The sequence below is a fragment of the Cricetulus griseus genome, chromosome 3 (genome assembly GCF_003668045.3).
Source record: "Cricetulus griseus strain 17A/GY chromosome 3, alternate assembly CriGri-PICRH-1.0, whole genome shotgun sequence".
Classification (NCBI taxonomy): domain Eukaryota; kingdom Metazoa; phylum Chordata; class Mammalia; order Rodentia; family Cricetidae; genus Cricetulus; species Cricetulus griseus.
Window position 1 is genome coordinate 67106715 of NC_048596.1, and position 22693 is coordinate 67129407.

At 44.2% G+C, this 22693-nt stretch overlaps 1 protein-coding gene across 3 annotated transcripts in view; it reads left to right on the top strand.

The window, feature by feature from the left end:
- Dhx32 (DEAH-box helicase 32 (putative)) overlaps positions 1–22693 on the top strand; it is a 65058-nt gene that overhangs the window by 19665 nt on the left and 22700 nt on the right. For all 3 annotated transcript variants that reach the window (XM_027409114.2, XM_035442149.1, XM_027409113.2), the window contains 3 exons: positions 4185–4701; positions 15459–15652; positions 20829–21201. In XM_027409114.2, the coding sequence (XP_027264915.1) occupies positions 4420–4701; positions 15459–15652; positions 20829–21201 (849 nt within the window). In that variant the 5' untranslated portion in view covers positions 4185–4419. The remainder of the gene's footprint in view (positions 1–4184; positions 4702–15458; positions 15653–20828; positions 21202–22693) is intronic.

The window sequence follows — 22693 nt, forward strand, 5'->3', positions numbered from 1 at the left end:
GAAACAAATTAACCCAGGAAAAGCAAACCTATGTGTTCCCATCCTCCTTTTTTTGGTCATCTATATTTCTAGAATTATCTGATGAGACCTCAAACACGTAAATGACTAAAGCATGGCCTTTTCTCATCTTAACTTCTGATTTATTTATTTATTTATTTATTTATTTATTTATTTATTTTTGGTTTTTTGAGACAGGGTTTCTCTGTGGCTTTGGAGGCTGTCCTGGAACTAGCGCTTGTAGACCAGGCTGGCCTCGAACTCACAGAGATCCACCTGCCTCTGCCTCCTGAGTACTGGGATTAAAGGCGTGCACCACCAACGCCCAGCTAATTTCTGATTCTTGCTTACTAAGGCTGTTAAATACATACATATTTTTTGTGGGTCCCCAATTGCAAGTTGTTAGAGACCCACTTCAAAGGGCAGCCCTGAGAAACTACCCTTTGTGTATGTACGATCACTCGGAAAAGGATGTTTTCACAATCAAATTTCTTATAGTAAAATGTTTATACTGATAAGTTTTAGTTGACTTTTGAGTGACATATAACTTATCATATTTGCCTGCCTGTTCTTGTTCCCTCTCTTCCTTCCTCCCTCCTTCTCAACCTTTCTTCTTTTCTTCCTTCCAAGTATCATATATCCCAGGCTGGTCTAAAATTCACCATGTAGCTGAGGATGACCTTGAACTTGTGATTCTCCTGCCTCCACCTCTCCAGTGCTAGGATTACAGATGCCCATTTTATACAGTGTGGGGGCATGAATTCAGGACTTTGCATGCTAGGTAAACACTTTGTCAACTGAGCTATGACCCTAGCCTCTGTAGGTTTTTTTTTTTCCCCATGTTAATTTGCTAATGCAGGGCATGGATCATATTTTTAATTACTGCTAATTGGAACACTTTAGTATAGATGCAGGCTGAATGAAGTTAGGTATCTGAACATCACTGGGCCTTAGATTCAGCCTCCATTTGGGTCTCAGCCACTCACTCCTTTTTCCAACACAGCCACAGTCACAAGAAGTCACTCTGAGTGCTCCAGGGTCTGAGAATTTAATAGCTTGGTTTCTCAAACTCACCAGTTTACACTGAAGCCCTTTGTGGACCCAGAATCTCCAAATGTTTTTCAAACAAGCCTGTCTGGTTTCTAAGTGCCAGGGAGGATGGTATCCCTGGGTGAGTGTGCCAATGGGAGGTGGCATGGGTCCTGAATCACAGAGACAAGCGGGGCTGTGGGGCAGCAGTCTGGTTTTGAATTTTCTCTACTCAAGGGAATATGAGGACAACATTCTGCTATGGTAGCTTTTTCAGTAATAATGACACTGAGTTGGGGGGGGGAGTTAAACTGTGGATATATGTTGTCTCAAGGCTGTAAGACACACCACTCAGGAGCATGGTAGCATCGCCTCCTAAGATTCCTCAGGTTGGCCTGGCTGTGGTGACGAATGCCTTTAATCCCAGCACTCGGGAGGCAGAGGCAGGAGGATCTCTGTGAGTTTGAGGTCAGCCTGGTCTCCAGAGTTCCAAGACAACCAAGGCTATACAGAAAAACCTGTCTTGAAAAAAAGATTCCCTAGGTTGAGCAGGCTACTGAGGGGATTGCTCAGGGCTCAGGCATGCTTGGTAGCCCTGGGGCATCTTTCCCAGCTCTCTCAGATTGGAGGGTTTCCTGACTGTCTGTCTGCTACTGTGGCCTGAGTATTCGAGAATGATAGCCAGCTCCAGAGTGGAATGTTTCTAGCATGGGAACCCTGGGAGTGACTCAGCAGCACTTCACTGCATCCCTTTGTCATAGCTTAGCCTCCTTTCCATTGGCACAGTGGCCATCTTTTGTTCCACCATAACTGTGAAGGGAGGTGAACATCTGTTGTATAGCAGAGTGGCCAGGTGAGCCTTAGGTCTCTAAGAAGAGCATGCTCAGAAGATGTGTCCATTCCCCGAGAGTTCATAGTGGTCACTCTTTTGGTTATGTTCAAACACTAGTTTTCAAAGGAATGAGTTTATCTAAAACCAAGTATGAGTGACAAACCAGGAACAAAAGATTTAGGTTGCTCTGAATGAGGTGTTCCTCAGAAAAACAAAAAGTCGGATAAGTGCATTTACCAAACCACAGGTGAGGACATCAGGTGACCTGAGCAGAGTCAGGGAATATCTCAGGTTCCCGGTGCCAACCACCAACATCCTTAGCTCTGGGTTCCATGCAAGCCAGTGGTCTCTTCAGCAGTGTGACACACATTCCAAGCTTTCCTTAATAGAAACAGGAAGTTAGGTCAGTTGTGGCGGCCGGTAGTGAGTGTCTATTAAGAGGACTAAAGTCAGAACAAGATAGTCTGGCTATCCAAACCGTTCCATCTCTCCACAGTCATGAAGTTCTAGTCATTGGCCTTCAGGGTCATCAACACGCATGTGGCTCACACTTTGTGAGACTGCTGATTACACTCAAGGGTGTGCCATAAATTAACAGAAATTTATTAAGTAAAGACGATAGTTGTGCTATGCTTATTAATTTTATTTTTTAAGTCTTTTTTTTTTTATGTATGCAGTATCTGAGAAGGCCAGAAAAGGGCATCAGAACCCCTGGAACTGGAGTTACAGATGGTTGTTAGCTACCATGTGGGTGGTGGAAATCAGTCCCAGGTCCTCTAGAAGATAGCCAGTGCTCTTAACTGCTGAGCTATCTCTCCGGCCTCTTATGCATTTTTAAAAAGTGAAATTGGTAAGAAATAGTCCCTAAAGTAATCAGGGATGTGATGTAATAGCAACTTAACTTAAAAGATTACAGAGTGAACAAGAACCCTGAGATGTGATTCTAATGAGAACAAAAGAAAACATGAGCCTAAGGCTGAACCTTAGCTTCTTCAGCAGGAGTCTGCCTCTTAGACCTGCTGACCAGGTGCCTCAAGCTACCTTGTTTCCTGCAGCTGTCTGGGGTATCCTCTCAAACTGTATCCTCTCAAACTGTAGGCACTGTGAAGAGCCCTGAAGAGAGTCCACACTGTTTTTTGCATTTGTATTTTGTAATATTGTGACTCCGTTGTAGTTTGGAAGCAGGATGCATTTTTCAGAACCCTGCTCAGACAGAGGCAGAAAGTGTCTAGATCCCCCTACCTCCCTCAGCCTCATACCCTCGGTCCTATGCGTGCCTGGTGCCCAACAGATCCTTCTTGAGTGACTGGCTCCCAGGCACCTATTGGGCCAGTTCGCAGAGCTTTTCTTGTTCCTTATGAATGAGGGGGCAGTCCTGGAAGCAGCAGGAGGCTAGCTGGGGGAACAGTAGTTCAGGTAGCACAAAGCTGTAAAAGAATAAGTGCAAGGTTACTATGGGTCCTGCTTTATGACTTGTTCTTTTTAACTTGAGTGTGTGTGTGTGTGTGTGTGTGTGTGTGTGTGTGTGTGTGTGTGTGTGCTTTAAATTTCCACCTGGATGATGTGAAAAGGGACCTTCCCTAAAATCACCAATTGGCTTATTTCCCCCTGTTAATCTCTAGTAATTGGAGAAGGAAGAGAAAAGGTGTCTCAACTGACACATAAGTAGTGTGTTCTTGGTGTAAAATCTTACCTTTCCAGATTAAAAGTTATCTTTTGTTATTTTGGCTCTGGCTTGTTAGGCTTCACAGGCAGGAATCTCAAGAAACATTCTGGAAACTTCTAATTTAATTAAACAAATGCTTTATTAGCAAAAGATGGGAAAGAAAGAATAAATTCACTTCCCGCGCCGGCATTTCTAAAGTGGCATGAGCGGTCTTTTTACTCCCAAGGCATGCTGGGTAATAGACTTTCTGGTAGTCAGTGTTTGGGGACCACTCTCCAGGCCCACAGAACTCTCCCCCTTTATAAAGTCCATGCCTCTTTGTCAGGGGATTAGGTGACCACGTGACTGATTAGCCTCACAATTCCAATCAGCCTCCCTGTGGCTTTCCATTCACAGCTACCATGATGCAGAGGCCTGAACAGAGGTCAGGGAGAGAGCACCAGGCGCAGTGAGTGAGGATCATTTTCCAAAGCTGCTCTGCCTGTGCACTGCTGTAAAAGCCAGCCTGAATTCTTCCCAGTGGGAAGCAGGCAGCAGCCGGGACAGACAGTAACCACTTCACAGAAAAGGCTGTTTGCTTTGAGTGTGTCCGTGTCTTCTGTTTTTAACTTGTTGTATGTTACCAGGTTTTACACTCATCTTCCATGTGTTTGTTTTTAGCACAGTTTATTGAAAGCCATGTAACAGACCAAGAGCGTTGAAGTGAGCCAGCACAGAGGGTAACCCAGCAACGAGGGACACGGGTTTGAGGAATTAACTTGCTGAAATCCCGAGCTGGGCCTGGAAGCCTGGCTGCTTGTGTGAGTGGGCCTCACATCCTGTCTGCAATGGGCTGCTGACAGGAGAACTGGACTGTGGAATGTGAACGAACGGCCTGAGCTCGCTGCGGCAAGAAATGGACGAAGAGGAACTGGAGCATCCAAACTCCTCCCTAGAAAAACGCTATTTTCCCGAATCCCTAGATTCCAGTGATGGGGACGAGGAAGGGGTCCTGGCCTGCGAGGATCTGGAGCTGAACCCTTTTGATGGCTTGCCCTATTCATCGAGATATTACAAACTTTTGAAAGAGAGAGAAGAGCTTCCAATATGGAAAGAGAAGTACTCCTTCATGGAGAATCTGCTGCAGAATCAGGTTGTGGTCGTGTCAGGAGACACCAAGTGTGGCCAGAGCTCTCAGGTGAGGAGCCCTAGCTAGACATGCCTGTGGCCTTGAGGTTTTGCATGTGTACAATGTTGCAAACAAACAAAAAGAATATTAGCAGCTTGGGTGCTATAAACCAACCTTGCTTATTACACAGAGGAAACCCGGTGGAGTGTTCCTAGATTATCCCAGAATAATAATTCAGATGATCTCATTTGTAGGTGAAGTCTTACAAGATGAGGTAGGTGTTAAAACCCTCCAGGTTTTAGAGGATTAGCCTTGATGTTTGTTTTCATACTACTGGGGATAATCAGACACCTGACTCCTCCTGCTTTTTTCCTTTTTAAAAGGTTTTGATTATTTTAATTTTATGTTTATGTAAGTCTGTGCACCATGTGTGTGCCTGGTACCCAAGAACACCACGAGAGGGTGCCACATCCCTAAAGTGGAATTAAAGACAATTGTAAGCTACCATGTGACTGCTTCAAACCCAGGACCTCTGAAGAACAGCCAGTACTCTTACCTGCTGAGCCATCTCTCTGTCTGCATGGCTGTTCTTATGTGTGAAGCTGGCTGAGCTCAGAAACCAAATGCACAGTAAACCATCTTCCTCGTATATTTTATTTATTGATTTTGAAGAAAAGGTCTCGTGTAGCCCAGGCTGACCTTGAATGCCTGATCCTCCTGCTTTACTTGCCAGTGCTGGGATCGTAAGTATGTACCACCATGCCCAGCAGAAGTCCTTGTTTGCCTTGCAGTAAGAAATACCAGACTGACAAAATAGTATCCAGATCTGGGACTATAGAGAGGAAATAATTAGGACTATTAAAGGATGTATGTAGTAGCTAGGAGTATGGCTTGGTTGTATAGCATGTGCCCAAAGTGTCTGAGCCCTAAGTTCGATTTCTAGCATGCTAAAATAATAAATTTAGGAATACAGATGTTTCCAGTGTTGATGTGAGACAAGGAGGATTTTTGAATTGGGCAGAAGATAGTGCTTTGTTGTGAGTTTAATTGTACTGGGGGTGGGTCCCAAGCTCCAAAGATAGACAGTTACTGAATACTTCCTGTCCAGTTTGTTGTGTTTGAACTTCAACTTTTGACTCAACAAGGTCTGTGTTTTACACTGTAGTTTCTTCTAATGGAACAATTAGTATAGACCACATAGATTATCTGATAGAAGGTACAGTGGTTTTTCAGATGACAGAACTGTGACCTGGAAGCCTTTGACAGTTTACTGGCTCAAGTTGCACATGCTGTGCCTGCCTCTTTCAAGTTGACTTAAATGTACTTTGGAGAGAGGAGAGCTGGGCAGTGATGGTTTATGTCTGGTTTATAGCTGCCAGTGTCAAGAGTTTATTATGACTTTTTTGTTTGTTTTTGTTTTTGTGACAGGGTTTCTCTGTGTAGCTTTAGAGTCTGTCCTGGAACTCACTTTGTAGACCAGACTGGCCTCAAACTCACAGAGATCCTGTGATCTGCCTCCTGAGTGCTGGAATTAAAGGTGTGCACCACCACCACCCCCAGCGTATTATTACTTTTTATTCACTCTGGTGAGTTATTTTATATCAATTTACTTTAATTCATTATAAGACTAAACAATTTTTTTTAACTTTAAAGCTTTTTAAGCTGGGCGTTGGTGGCTCACGCCTTTAATTCCAGCACTTAGGAGGCAGAGGCAGGCGGATCTCTGTGAGTTCGAAGCCAGCCTGGTCTACAGATCGAGTTCCAGGACAGGCTCCAAAGCAATACAGAGAAACCCTGTCTCAAACAAAACAAAACAAAACTTTTTTCTTTTAATCATCTTTTTTTATTTGAATTAGAAACAATATTGATTTACATGACAATCACAGTTCCCTTCTCCCTCCCTTCCTCCCCTACCACCCCCCCAACTAAAAACCTATCTATCACATATCCTTTCTTCTATTCTTCCCCTGACTCAACCTCTCTGCTCCCTCATGACCTCTGCATCCTTACTCTTCTTCCCTTCTCATTCTCGTAGCTCCTCTTCCCATGCTCTCAATTTGCTCAGGGGATCGTGAGACTTTCTCCTTCTCCAAGGGACAATGAGTAAGGGATTAACAAAATTTTTTAAAATCTAGTTTTTATGTTTATTGTGTTTATTTTAGATTGATAAAGAAGTTTCAGTAGTAGTACAGGTATTTCCCACACCTATCCCCAGAATCTCCAAAGATAATGTCTTACCACATTTGATTCACTTCTACACATAAACACTATCCCCCACTTTCACACATAAACACAAACCTTTAAAGATTTAATGTGTGTGTGGGGGGGGGAGAGACAATGTCTCTATCTGTAGTCCTGGTTGCCCTCACTTACATGTAAACCAGGCTGGCCTTGAACTCACAGATCCATCTGCCTCTGCCTCCTGAGTGCTGGTGTTAAAGTTGTGTGTCACTACACCTGGCTATTTATCTTTATTGGCGTGTGTGTGTGTGTGTGTGTGTGTGTGTGTGTGTGTGTGTGTGTGTTCCCTCAGAGGCAAAAGAGAACTGAAGTTATAGGTGGTTGTAGGCTGCCCCATGTAAGTGTGGGAACCAAGCTCTGATTCTGTGAAAGAGCAACAAGCTATCCTGACCCCTGAGCTATCTCTCTAGCCCCTGTTCTGCACCTTTTAAGAGTAAATTAGACCTGATGACATACATCTTTAATCTTTAATCCCAGCATTTAGGAGGCAGAGGCAGGTGGATCTCTCAGTCTGAGGCAAGTCTACATAGTGAGTTCCAAGACAGCCGGGGCTATATAGAGAGACCCTGCCTCAAAGAAAAATAAAAGTTAGCAAAGCCAGGCATGATGCTTGCCTATAATCCAAGTACTTGAAAGGCTGAGGGAGGAGGATAAGCAATTGCAGGCCAGCGTGGACTCCAGAACAAGACTCTGACACTCTTCTCTCACAGTAACAACATAAGGATCAGAAGGGGGAGTATAATGCTAATGTCTCACTTTTTAACTGATCCCGGGGTATTCATATTTACAAGCTGGGATGTCATAAAAACACTGAAATCATCCTCCAAAAGGAATTACACTGTATCTCATCGTCATTTAAAATCCTTTAATCTCTCCTCTGTCCTTCGTGACCTTGGCATGTTCAGAGCACAGTGAGTTCTGTGGAACGTTGATGGTGTCTGAGGTGTCCTCAGGGTTGGTTCAGGCTCTGCCTGTGACAGGGCAGCTCCTGCACTGGTACTGCACAGGTGCTCTCTCAGCATGCTGTCTGGAGGACCCACAGTCCTTCTTGCAGGCTGCTGCTGGTGTTGACTGAAATCTGGAGAGCTGGCACCCTCGGATTCTCAGCTGTAAAGTTGATGCTTTCACAGACTGTGGAGTATGCGCCTTGTCACACATTAGTCCGCAGTGTCAGCCTGCTTCAGTTTGAGATGGTCTCCTTGCACTGATGGCGGAGGCCTAGCAGTGGTCCCAATTCTGCCTTCTTATTGACTTATGAAATTCTTGAAGAGTCAGCTCTTGATTTCTTATATTAGTGTTTTGGGTTTTTTGTTTTGTTTTGTTTTTTGTTTTTTGTTTTTTGTTTTTTGTTTTTTGAGACAGAGCCTTTCTATGTAGTCCTGGCTTCCCTGGAACTAGTTATGTAGAGCAGATTGGCTTCAAACTCACAGATATCCTCCAGCTTCCCAGCTGCTGGGATTAAAGGCATGTGCCATCATATCCATCCTTATTATTTAAAAATGTTTAAATTATTTTTGGTTTTTTGAGACTGGGTCTTATTCTGTGGCCCACGCTAACCTTAAACTCTCCTAACAATCCTTCTGCCTCAGCCTCCTAAATTGGGGTTGTAGGTGTGAGCCACCACACCTGGCTTAGCTTTCTATTATTCTTTTGTTTGTTTGTTTGTTTGTTTATTCCATTCTTTATGTTAGCAGAGACCCATTCCTACTCTGTGGGTTGTCATTCACTAATAAACCTATTGCTCAGTTTGCCCCCACGTGGCTGGTTGGAACACCTCAGAACAACTCCTGTCCTTGTCATTCACCTACATTGTTTTTGAGTACTTTGTTGCTCACACAATAAGATGTCCCAAGCTCTTCTAGCACATTCCCTGTGCCAGCCTAGGAAGCAGCCGTTCTTCTCAAGGGGCCTTTTAGCAGATGACTGCATTTAGAAACTGAGACCTGGGCAGCAGATGCGCCTGCTGCCGTTGGCATCTTGTGTTTCTGGCTCTTCCTACTGGGAAGTAAGTATGGTGTACCTGTATCCCATCCGTTCATCTGCCCTCACAGCTCCATGTTTCGTCCTACCTCCATCTCTGCTCGTTTCTTTCTCTGTGCACTTCTGTTTGTTCAGCTTTTATATTTATCTCCCCATGTCAGGATGCACTCATACCATTTGACTCCAAAGCCAGCTCAGCTCGGGTCTTGTTGTAGCCGTCCCACTTTCCATAACATCCTTCTCTCAGCAACACAGCCCTTGTTATTTATATCTGCGTTTCCTCGTTCAGTCTCACAGTAGTTGTCATTTCAAGGTTGCTGGCCCACATATTTCTTTAGAATTTGTGATGTGTTAAGAGCAAGAATCGCTATATATTCTGTAAGTGTTGTAACAGTTGTTATAACTGGGTACGGTGTGCTTTCTTTTGTTGCTTTAGAGATTAGTTTGTTTGAGATAGCTTCTCAAAGTATCTCAGCCTGTTTTCAATTTACTAGGTAGCAAGCCAAGGATGACCTTGAGCTTCCGATCTTCCAGCCTGCACTTCCTGAGTGCTGGGATAGCACCATTTTTAACTTTTTAATCCTTTCAGTAAGCTGTGCTTTTGTTCTGTTGAGTAGGAAGGCAATGCCTTTCTGGTTTAGAGAAGTCAAATTGTATTCAAATAGAAAATGAGTCTATTTATTTGTTTCTAAATTCTGAAAGTAATTTGTTTTGTTTCCAAGACTCTCTTCTTGTTCCCCACAGTTTTAAGTCTTTCAAAGAAAAACCTATCTTTAGAACCAAAGTTCCTCTAACTCCTCTTTCTAGTGCGGATGTCATTTTTAGCGCCTGCCCTGGGGAAAAGAAAGACAATTTCTTGTCCAATGGAAGAGTGCTTTCCTTTTACTGTTTTGGGATAGACTTAGGAAAGCCAGCAGGGAAGAGAAGCATTCTAGAACTACCCACTGTGGCTCCTCCAGCTTTTGCCCTAATCTCTCATGAGTCAGAAGAGTCAGTGATATGAAGCTCAAAACAGCTAAGACACTGGTGGCATTGAATAACTCCTGTCTTGGCTGGGCATCTTTGTCCACAATTCTCTGTGGATAGATTTGATCTATGCTCACCCCAAACCAAACATGTAAGGATGCATGACTAGAAACTCATAAGCACCCTCCATGATGAAGTATTTTGACTTACTGATTGACATTGCATAGAGTGAGCTGCGCTGCTTTGGGAGTCAGCTCCATGACCCCTCTGAAGGGATCTTGTGGGAGAGATTCCAGTCTTCAGAAGGATTGCTAGTCCTTAGGATGCCTTTCTCCTTGGGAAGTCTGCAGTTATCTTGATACTGAGGGGACTTTGATGCTCTACTTAATTGGTGTCCTTGGGACTAGGAGAAGAAGTGAAAGAGGAGTCTTCTTACTACACAGGCTAGAAATATCAGCAAGAATTTGGACACCTGGAGGCCATGGAACAGCAGCCGTTTTCTGTCTCATAGGGGCCTTCTTCTTTTCTCAATGTTGATGAGGAGCTGTCTGGGGCTGTCGATGGAAAGGGCAGTCAGCCCCACACCAGTGCTGCTCTTGTGGATGTCGTCTTGCCAGATTGGCAGTGATGAGGCCATACCAATGCTGCTGCTGCTCTGGGTTCTGATCTGTATTTGGCTGATGGGTTCTTGTAGGAAATCTGTACAGCTGACCTCAAGGAATCCCACAGCCTGAGCTCCTGTGGGGGCTGTGCTGTCAAGCATGGGGACTGGAACATTTTTGTTTCACCTCCTGAACTTGTACCAGTCAGTAATAGAAGCCCACAAAGCTGATGGGAATTAGGGCTAGCCACCCCCTCATTGCCCTTGTGGCAAGAGATACACATACTGCTACTTACCCTGACACTTGCTTCTGCCCTGGAGTCCCTGAAGCAGGTGAAGCTATGGGCAGAGTAGAAGCACACCTCACTGTAAGGACTTTTACACAGTTGGCATGTCTGACAGTTCTTAAAACCACTTTCAGAAAATGGCTTGAGAAAATTTGGTAATTTGATAGATGGGTTCTTAGTGATTTCCAGCTGGTGAGACTTTGTAGACCAAGCACATGACTTGAACGTGGGTGTTGTCTATTCAAAACTCCAGATGCTTGCTTTATAAGTAGGGGGTTTGTCTTTCATGTGGTAAAGGAGCAGTTTCCTATTTTGTTTTCACTGTACTGCACACTTTGCCAAGTGCTTACTATCATTGTTGTCATACAGTGTCTCAGAATTCACTTTCCCCAAAGAGAACAAGCCCAGCAGGCTGTGAAAACATGTAGCTTCTCTGCAGGCCTGTGGCTCCCACAGATCCAGCTTGGCTCCTAGCCTACCCACAGTAGGACATTCTGATGGGGAAAGATCTTCCAAGGAGAAACTATAGCAAGAACTAAGCCTCTGTCTAGCAGGTGATTGTGGGATGGTCAGAGTAAGGGTTCTATCAGGACAATGAAAAGTCCTGGGTAAGCATTGTCTGCAGGAATGACAGGGTCAAGCAAGGAACCTCAACCACAGAAGTAGGCAGTGCTCCTCACAGTGCAGAGACAGCGGCGACACAAAGCTTTCTTGGCAAGTGGTCCTTCTGCCCCTTGAAGTTATTGAGTGCCCAGGCTTGTAGCTTTGCTACTCTTTTCAGCAGTACTTGACATTTGCCCAGGATTTACACTTCAAACCTAGGCCCCTGGTTTGCCTAGAACAGTGGTCCTCAACCTTGCTATGCTGTGACCCTTTAATACAGTTCCTAATGTTGTTGTGACCATCTACCTTAAAATTATTTTTATTGCTACTTCCATAACTGTAATTTTGCTACTGTTGTGAATCATATTAGATCTGTGTTTCCCGATGGTCTTAAGAGACCCCTATGAAAGGGTTATTCCACCCCCAAAGTTCTCTACTGGTTGAGAACCACTGGCCTAGAGCAATAAGAAGATGGTAGGAATGCTAACACCAGGACCCCTTCCATTTCTGTTCAGAAGCCTGCAGTTGCAAGGCTTACTGTTATCACATATATAGGACTGGTCTTCTAGGCTCTGTAATTAGTTGTAGTTTCTGCTCAGCTGTGAAATTTGGTTACTAAGTTAACACCTCTACTCTGATCCCAGAAAGTGTGTTCTGTCCTCCACTGGGTGTTTTATCTGACCTATGGAAGGACCCTTCCCAGTTCTAAGGCTACAGCTTCCTGAGGTTCCTTTCAGCTCTGAAACTCTAGGATCCCTGCCTTGGGATCCTGGCTTGCTTTTCAGTGGCTATCAGGGGAGTCACACTCATGTCAGAAGACAGAAGGAGATCAGTCACCATGACATTGACCATCTTCCTGACTTTTCCCCTCCCTGCTTCGTGCCTGACTCATCTTACCTTATGCTCAAGAGCTGTTCATGTTAATTACACATTACTCCAGTGTTTTAAGGAGAAATCGTGGATTATCTGTTTATTAGAGGTTCTACTGTTGCCTTTGTGATAAGTGGCCCTCGGTTTATTCCTTTGGTGCCTAGTGTCCAGCCTGGGCTCTTTCCCACTCTCCGTTATTATGATGTCCTTTTCCATCCCAGCATCACCTGCCCGTCCCCACACCCCCACCAGCCTGTAAGCACTGAGAGAGCAGGGACCTATTTTCCTGGTCACCAGAGTCTCACAGCGTTCAAATATGTGTTAGCCGCCCCCCCCCCCCCGTGTGTCAGGTCCTTTCTTGAATATTAAGCCACAAGTATGGGTTTTCCAGGGTGTTGGGAGACAAAAGATTCCAAATGTTATTTTACTCAGTTTGCATAAGAATCCTGTTTGAGGTCTTGGCAAGGGAACCTAGGTAGAAGACCCTATCAAGAGAAATCAGATTTAAAGGGGAGGATTTGGAAAGGAAAAACATGACCTGTTAGGTGTATTAGTTACTTTCCTATTGCTGTGACAAACACCTGATAAAAGCAGTTTAAGGAGGGAAGGGTTAGCCCAGAGGTGGTGGCACAAGCCTTTAATCCCAGCAGGTAGGCGGATCTCTGGATTCCAGGCTAGCCTGGTCTACAAAGCGAGTTCCAGGACAGCCAGGACTGTTATACAGAGAAACCCTGTCTTGAAAAAAACAAGACAAAAAAAAAAAACAAGCTCACAGTTTACGGGTACAGTCCATCATGGCGGGGAAGACATGGCAGGAGCTTGAGGCAGCTGTCTATTGTATCCATAGTCAGAGAGTAGAGAGATAGGATGTTGATGTCAGTTCCTTTCTTTTTTCCTTTTTTTTTTTTCAAATGTACATGTGCAGGTGTGCAAACATTGTGGAGGCCAGAGGTCAACATCAGTTATCTCCCTTAGTTACTCTACACCTTATTTTTTAAAGGGTCTCCCAATGAACCTGGAGCTTGCTGGTTGAGCTAGACCAGCCAGGGAGCTTCAGGGATCAGCTTGTCTCTGCCTACATGGAATAAAGTGCAACCCCCCCCCGCCCCGCTTCTTTCCTTTCTATTCAGTCTAAGACCCTACACACATTTGGGTCTTCCCTCCTCAGCTAAAGCTGACAGACATGTCTCTGGGTAATTTTAAATCCTATCAAGCTGATCATGAAGGTTTTAACCTTTACACTAAGGAATGGAGGAAACAGAATCTTATGTGAAATTCTATTTAGGCCAGTGATTTTTGAAACAACTCAAGACAGACTATCTAGGATCTTAGAAGTTTTAAATATTTCTGGAAAATACAAGACATTGGTCTGCTTGGTTAATAAATATTAACTGATGACTAGGATAACTTGCTGCTGATGACTGTGGACCTCTGCTCTCCACAGTTCATGGTGGGGGAGGCACAGAAGTAATGAGGAGCCTGTAGCTCAGTGATGACAAGCCCCCCACCCCTACCCTATCCCTGCCCTGGTCAGCACAGGGTGGGTCTACTCTACTTAGGCAGGGACAGCCCTGAGCCCTGAAGAAAATGGGTGGAGAGGGGGCTCAGTCTCTTCTGTTGAACTCATTGTTTCACAGATAAGGAAACTAAAGCATAGGAAAGCTGCCTCCTGCAAAAGGGCACTAACCAGCCAACTATCCCTGGCTGTTTCCTGAGTTACACCTTGATTTTGGTTTCCAGCCAACCTGGGACTCCCTGGCTGTTTCCTGAGTTACACCTTGATTTTGGTTTCCTCGGTGCAGCATCTTAAACTTGCTTTCATAGAACAAAAGTAGGCAGTGACTAAATATTGGCTGATAGTTTTCAGCCTATTGACAAGGCCGCCCCTTAATGTAGAAGGATTGCCTTTGTACATTAGTCATGGCAAATGCGTGCTCATTTTGGAATTGCTAACACTTTCAAATTACAGTGAGAATTAAAAATTTAGGAATTCCATGATGGGTCTCTGTAGCAACCTCTAGATAATTTTAAATGTTAATAGATTTTTACTACCCAGATCAGTTTTAAAAACACCCCTTGGACTGGTTTTTTAAGGCATATACCAAAGCATAATTTATCAACAGTGACTTAAGATTATAGTGTAAGAAATGAATTTGGTACCTTCTCCTATAATTCTTGCACAAATGAACTTGGTTAAAACTCAGTTGATCCATAACACATTTTAATTTTTATTTATTTTTATGTTATGTGTATATGTTGCCTACATGCATGCCTAGTGCCCATGGAGGTCAGAAGAGGGTACCAGATCCCCTGGAACTGAAACTACGGACAGTTGTGAGCCACTATAGAGGTGCTGTGAATCAAACCCAGGTCCTCCGGAAGAGCAGCCAGTACTTTTAGCTACCGAACCATTTCTCCAGCCATGCAATACATTTTAGATAAAGGGATTTTGAAAATAAAATGGCTGAAGAGCAGCTTTGCTTGAAATTGACTCTTAACAAGCTGGGTTGACTTTTAATTACATTCAGATAACAAATTGGTAGAGTATTTTCGTTTTCATTAGTAGAACCATGTTAAGCAGGCTCATTTGGATATTGTTATGATTGCTTAAATTTAAATATAAATGCTTTAATTTAGGGTTGCTATTTTTCATTTAAATGCTGTTTAATATTACAATCTTTAAAACATAATAGCTCACACCAGAAGTTATAGTTTTAATGGGGCCTTCTTATTACCAGAAAAAATAATTTGTATCTACATGAGTCTTTCAAAATTGGCACAAGCTGGGACTGGAGAGACTGCTCACCAGATAAGAGCGCTTGTTGCATTTGCAGAGGACCTGGGTTCTATTCCCAGCACAATCTGTAACTCCACTTATTAGCAATCCAGCGCCCTCTTCTGGCCTCTGTGGGCAGTGCATGCACGTGGTACACACACATAAGCAAAATACTCAGACACATAAAACAAATCTGTGAAAAAAAAATTTAAGAGGCATAGGTTTAAACCAATTTTTCCATGTCCTTAACTGACTTTGTAAAATCAGGGAGTCAGAACTTCATGGTTTCCGATTTCCTGGTAACACCTGCATGCTCTTCATTTACTAGTGCTAGAGTGCACAGGATCAATCGCTCAGAGCTCCACTATGTAACGTTTAATACAGTCCGCTGGTAATTAACCGCTGAACACAAAGCCAGCTGTGAGGAAGAGCTGCTTCTCTGTGTTTTGAGTTTGTCTTTCCTAGCAGGGGCTGATCCTGTGTCATTTTTTTTCTGTCAAAGGTTCCTCAGTGGTGTGCTGAATATTGCCTTTCCATCCACTACCAGCACGGGGGCGTGATATGCACACAGGTCCACAAGCAGACGGCGGTCCAACTGGCCCTGCGGGTAGCCGACGAAATGGATGTCAACATTGGTCATGAAGTTGGCTATGTGATTCCTTTTGAGAATTGCTGCACCAGTGAAACAATCCTAAGGTTTGTATGTGGTCGCTTCATGACACTTCAAGGTGCCCCTTGGCTTGGGTTCTGCAGTCCTCAAAGAGTATTGTCCTTGCCATCTACATGTCAAGCTCCCCTGGTGTAATAACCGCCCTTTCCAGCCTGGCACACACCTGCTGTTTTCCCTCCCTGTGATCTTCAGTTGTTTCTTGTCTAAACTCCCATGATTACAATCCTCAGGGGGAAAATTACAACTTGTCAGTTTCACCCAAGACCTTCCATCTTGTACTTAAGAGTGTTGTGCCTCCTGGTGCGAACATCACCATTTGTTGTGTGTTGGCCACATGGTCCCCGTGGCTCTGTGTCATACCCGTGTTTCCATACCTCTGTGCCTTATACCTGGCTACCCATCGCTGTCCTTGGCCTGTCTGTGCCTCTTCTGGGATTGGCCAGTTCTTTCTAGTCACTCAGGACTCCATGCAAGGGTCACCTGCACCAGGATGGTTTCCCTGACCTTGTACAGGTAGGGCATTAGAGGCTCTTGGTGGGTTTCAGTGTCCTCCACATGGCCCTTGGGATCTGTTTTTCTAGCTATACTTTGAAGTCTTAGGGGTCCCAAGGAGCCTTCTTTGAAGCTGCAGTTATGTTATCAGATGTGTGTGTTAGCTTTCTTTTACAGAGGTTTCCAAGGGCCTGTTACAAAGTAGAAAAGAGAAATGCAAAAGGGAAAAAACTAAGTGGAAGAACTGGAAAGTAACTGCTTGGGGCTGAGACTTCTCTAGTAGTTTTATAGCAGCCTCATAGACAGCGACTGTCAGTGCCTGTGTCTGTTCCAAACGGCAAGGAGTGGCCAAAGCTGCTTGTAGCCCGAGGTAACCACCCAATAGGTTTCAGGAGCCCTGGGTACTGTCTTCCCCTGTAGGAGCTCAAGAGATCAGGATATACTGGTCTAAGGGCCAGAATAGCTCCATATCCATAACGCGTTCATGTGGCATGCCAGTGCGTGGCACGACTTTTGAACAGTGCTGCTGCAGAATTACAGGACGGGGATGGCATCCTGCACCTGCTACCCCAGTGTCTGATATGCTGTCCCATAGAGCATGTTCACTAACTTGATGGTGGGAGGAGGGAGTACCAAGAGGCCACTTAGGATGCCCTTGTGACTCAGTCTGTTAGAACCAAGTGTCAAGCCATAGGGGATGCTTAGGCCAGTAACACCTTGACTTAAATAAAGTTCTTGAGGCTATTTTACCTTTGTAAAAATTCACAACGAATGTAAAAATTCACAACGAAAGAACCATTGGATGTATATATGTTTATAAACTACTACCTACAGGACATGTATAAAAGAAAGGAACCTCTTTCCTGTCTCTTTTTTTTTTTTTTTTTTTTTTTTTTTTTGGTTTTTCGAGACAGGGTTTCTCTGTGTAGCTTTGGAGCCTCCACTTGCTCTGGAGACGAGGCTGGCCTCAAACTCACAGAGATCCACCTGCCTCTGCCTCCTGAGTGCTGGGATTAAAGGCGTGCACCACCAACGCCCAGCATCTTTCCTGTCTCTTAGGAACTCACAAACTAGTTGAAGACTGATTAAACAGGATAAAAGAAACAACAGGAAGGGTGAAAATTGCTTAGGCTTAGCATTTTCAACTCACTATTTTTAACTTAGGAGGGGGTGTTGAGAAAGTCTCACTATGTAGCCAAGGCTGGCCCAAAGCTCTTAGTCCCTCAACGCCTTTGCACCCAAATCTAGGAACTAGATCTGTGTACCACCATACTGCCTTTGGTTTGCACTCTTTTTTAATTATTTATTTTTATTTTATGTGCATTGGTGTTTTGCCATGAGTTTCGGGTCCCAAGGAACTGGAGTTGCAGACAGTTGTGAGTTTCCATGTGGGTACTGGGAATTGAACCACGGTCCCCTAGAAGAGCGGTTAGTACTCTTAACCACTGAGCCATCTCTCCTGTCCCTTATTTTTTACTCTTTAAAGTGGCCTTTTGAATTGTACGTTTTAATTGAATAATGGCTCCAACTAAATTCTGCAGTCATTGTTTGTGTTTTTATATCTTTAATGCTATCTAGACTTAGAAAACCTTTAGAAAGAACTCTTAGATGTAACAGTTTTATGTTAATGAATGTGGAATTATGTTTTTAAATTATTATTGAGAAAGTCACAAAGGTACATATCTGTTAATGATGTAAGAGTATAGCAGAACATCTTTTTAACATCAGCTGTTTGGGACTTGGTTTCACGGGATTATTTTAAGCACTGGATTCTGTCAGGCAGAGAGGAAGGAGTGAGTTTCTGTGTTCACGTGTTAACTTCTGAGTTGGAGCCCTGGGGCTTTCGGTAAGCCATGGCTCATGTGGATGGAATGTTCTGGCTACTGCAGGCTCTGTTCTCTGCCGCTGCTGGACTGCCTGCCTTTTTATTTCTGCATCTTCACTGGAAGGCTTTTCTTTTGGAAGAGCTTTTGGAAGGCTCTTCTTGGAAAAGAGCTTCTTTTCCAAGGTGTTCCTCCTAACCCAGTAGGGTCTGAGCCTTAGGGGGGCCCAAAGATCGAAAGCCCCTGCAGCCTAGGAGGCCTCATGGCTTTACAGCCAGTGTCTCCCCCTTTCTAGCCAGGACTCTGCATAAGTTCCCTCCCACAATTGTCTGTGTTCAGGTCTCCATAAAACCGATGGCTGTTCAGAGGGTGTCGTAAGGCTAAATGGCTGAATAGACTGGACTGAAACATAGTGTGGGTGGCAGCTATTTTATGTTTATAATTAAATGTGTAGTTATGTCTGTAGACTTGCCACCAGGACCAGTTTGTTTTCCTGGAGAGGTATGTATGCTAGCTATGATTTTGAGTGCCCTCAGATTGAATGGCAATATAAAGCACAGGTGTTTCTTAGTGATGTTGGCCTAGGGCTTTGAACATGGTGGGCATATGCTCTACCACTGAGCTACTTTGTCATCCCTTCAATTGGAAGCTTTAAAGTTAGTTACTAATTAGAAAAGCTGGTGTTCTATATTCAGTCTTATGTTTTTTTGTTTTCTTTGTAACCCTACTGGGCATATCATTAAAACCTGGTAAAGATAAGTTTTCTCCCTTCCTCCCTCCCTCCCTTCCTATTCTTTTTTTAATGGTATAAAAATTTAGTTCTTTACACTTTTTTTCCCTGGTCTTTCCAGACAGTAGACACCTAAAGACCACATACATGAAAGTGCTTTCTTTGCTGCATTGGGTCTCCTGTGCAGCTGGTCTTCTGTGCAGCGGATCTCCTGTGTAATGAGTGGGTCCCCTGTGCAGCAGCTGTGGATCTTAAGCCTCTGAAGTTTTCAGAACTGAAAAGTTCCCAATTCTCCTTAGTGTCAAACTCAGTATAAAACATTCCAGAATTTGAATACAACTTCTTAATCTGTTATTCTTGGCTCTTATAAGTCTTGCAGATTTACGGTACAGACTGTTGTATTACCTAGAACACTGACAGCATATGTACTTACATAACAACATCTTTTAGAGCATTGTTCACATGGAATCTCACTAATGTGAAAATGAGAAATGAATCTTGCCAAACTTGGTGGCGCACACCCTTAATCCCAGAATTCAAGAGGCAGAGGCAGAGGCAGATCTCAGGCCAGGAAAGTCCACATAGTGAGTGCCAGGCCAGCCAGTGGTGAGAGAGAGAGAGAGAGAGAGAGAGAGAGAGAGAGAGAGAGAGCGCTTTGTGTTGGGGTGGGGGAGGCTGAAGCTTTGTGATTGCTAAAGTATTGAGCCATAATGCTGAATCTAGCAGAGTTTTAAAAAGGTCGCCATATTCTCTCTTTTTAATCAAGCCTGGATTTATTTATATAACTCATGCTTCAGCTACTCCTGTCAATTTTGGGTAGGGTGGAAGCTCTCCCCACACCTGAGCTTCTAAATGCCAGACTCACCAGCAGACCCACCATTGTCCTCAGTCTTAAGTCTGGTATAGGTGGAGAATTCTTCAAGCAGAAATCTGTGTACATATACGAATTGTGTCAGAATGAAATGTTTATGGGAGTGGATCATTACCAGGTGGCTTTTAAATTTCTTTTTTAATTTTAAAAACATCTCAAAGGCTCCTGCAGGGGGGTAAAAAAATCCATTAAATAGCTAATAAAAGAGGCTGAGGCTATAAGATTTTGAGTTTGAAGCCAGTATCTCAAACAAATAATAAACAAAATCATTAATACCACCTGTTGTAATTTTTAAAAAGCAGTGCTGGAGAGAAAGTTGCCATGAGACAGGGTTCAAGCAGAGGGGATTTTTATTGGGGAAAGGAATCATAAAAAGGGGGAAGACTGGCCTCCAGAGACAGAAGCAGCAGGAGAGAGGAAAGAGGGGGAGAAAGAGAAAAGGGGGAGAAAGAGGGATGAGGGAAGGAGGGAGAGGAAGAAAGAGGAATGGGAGGTGGGCAGGACCCTTTTAAAAGGGAACATAGTGAATATGCACAGGTGGTGCTCTTAAAGGCTGCAGTTGAGGGTGTATCTTGTCCTAATCCCAAGGATAGGCCAGTGCTGATGCCTGAATACTAACACCACCCCCACTCCAATCAGGCTTGCTGGCCAATTTGCACAGGTGCCCCAAATTGACGATTTCTGTCTAGATACTTGTATTTGCTGTTATTTGAGTAACATTTCAAACTTCTTGATATTAGCATCCTGTTGACACAACCTCCCACCAGCAAACCCCCAGTGATAGTCTTTATGTCAGTGGCTGGATCATGAGCCTAAGTTTTCTCCTTGGAAATTGTATGCCAGCACCCAGAGTTCCACTAATGACAGGAAGGAAAGTAGCTGTCCAATAAGGATGCTTAATGATAATACCATTTGCTTTACAAAGCTGAAGGCAAATGTTAAATGCATTTGTTATCATTTGTATCAGAGAGTTTGCCTAAGCTTGTGATAACAGCAAGGCACTCATTTCTGATGAACATGGGTCACACTGACCTCTGTGTAAGTAGTGGCCTCTAACTAGCAGTGCTGTGATGATCCTTGAGGAGTCATCGAGCGAGCATGTACAAAGAACACTTAAAATGTGTTTGCGCAGCTTTTTGTGCTGTGGCCCTGCTGATTCCTCAAAGGGATCCTGGCTCCAAGAAAAACCCACTGCCACAAAGAAAGGCAGGGTGAGGTGAGGCACGTGTATCCTAGGGAGTCCTTTACATGGTGTTCATGAGAGTTCTCTAATATCTTCCTTGTAGGTACTGTACTGATGACATGCTGCAGCGAGAAATGATGTCCAATCCTTTTCTGGGTAGCTATGGGGTCATCATCTTGGACGACGTCCAAGAGAGAAGCATGGCGACTGACGTGTTGCTTGGACTTCTTAAGGATGTGTTACTAGCAAGGCCCGAACTGAAGCTCATAATTAACTGCTCACCTCTCCTCATCAGCAAACTCAGTTCCTACTATGGAAACGTGCCTCTCATAGAAGTGAAAAATAAGCACCCCGTGGAAGTTGTGTACCTCAGTGGGGGTCAGAAGGATTCCTTCGAGTCTATTTTACGCCTTATCTTTGAAATCCACCACTCGGGGGAGAAGGGTGATGTTGTAGTCTTCCTGGCCTGTGAACAAGTAAGTTAAGTGGTATTCTGACCTAGCCAAGTGCTGTCTTATGTTATTTCCGTGGGGGAAGGTTTTAGCCACCAACTCCTGGCTCCCATTGCACAGCTGCTGTGTAAATAATCCCTGGACCACACCTCATTCTATACATAAGCTGCAGCACAGCCAAGATGAGCAAAACCTGTGCTGAAAGCCTTGCCAAATCTCTCTCAGTTCTGAGGAGTAGGGTAGCATGTAATTGAGTCTTACTCTGTCCTGCCAGCCAGCTCCCAAATAACCACACAGAGACTTATTATTAGTTATAAAAGCTCGGCCAATAGCTTAGCTTTTTAACTAGAGCTAACTAGCTCTTTTAACTTAAATTAACCCATTTCTATTAATCTACCTGCTGCCACGAGGCTCATGGCTTGTTACCTCATCTACCACATGTCATGCTTCCTCTGTGTCTGGCTGGTGATTGTGCCCTTCTTCGCAGCATTCTCTCTGCCCCCAAAATCCTGCCTATCTATTGTTGGTTCAGCATTTTATTAAACATCTTCACAGTATACAAGAAGATTATTCCACAACAATGGCATCTTGGGGAGTTCTGAGAAATAACACCCCCAGCCAAACCCCTCCACCAGGGCCCGGCTTTATGGGAGCCCCTGGCACAGCCGCTCCACTCTCACCACCTCCTGTGAAGCCACAGTGGACACTGGAGGGCTCCACACTCTGCTGCCTCCTTAGCATCACCTGAAGTAGACCATTTTTCTTAAAGACTAGCATCCTGATCTACCCCAGCCCCTCCAGGGCTTCCATCCTTTCAGTATAGGGCAGGCAGGCAGGCAGTGTTTCTAATGAGCAACAAGAACCAGAAAGTGATACAGGTTGAACTACCAAGAGATGAGCTCTATCTTGGTGTGACCTCAACTCAGGCTCAGAACTAAAGGAGCCTGGGGCAGGTTTTTGGTTTTTAGTTCTGTTTTGTTTTAAACTGACATCTTATTTATTTTCTTCCACATTTTTTATTTAAAATCTTTTTTTTATTTTACATACTAACCCCAGTTCCCTCTCCCTCCCCTTCCCCCCTTCTCCTTCCCTCCCCCCTCCCCTCCTCTCCCATCCACGCCTCAGAGAGGGTAAGGCCTTCCTTGGGGAGTCAACAAAGTCTACATACCATGTTGAGGCAGGACCAAGCCCCTCCCACGTTATCAAGACTGAGCTAGTCATCCTCCCATAAGGAATGGACTCCAAAAAGCCAGTTCATGCACCTTGGAAAGGTCCTGGTCCCACTGCCAGCACCCCTCTAACAGATTAAGTCACATAACTGTCACCCACATTCAGAGGGCCTAGTTCAGTCCCATGCAGGTTCCTGGGGCAGTTCTTGAGGCTTGAACTTTATCTGTTTCCTTAGGGAAAGCAGTTGGAATCTCATCTGCAGAAGGACATTTATCAGATGTTTGTGTAGATGATACACATTCTCCTGAATACTAATCTTCTATGAAGTGATTTATTCTCTTCTCAT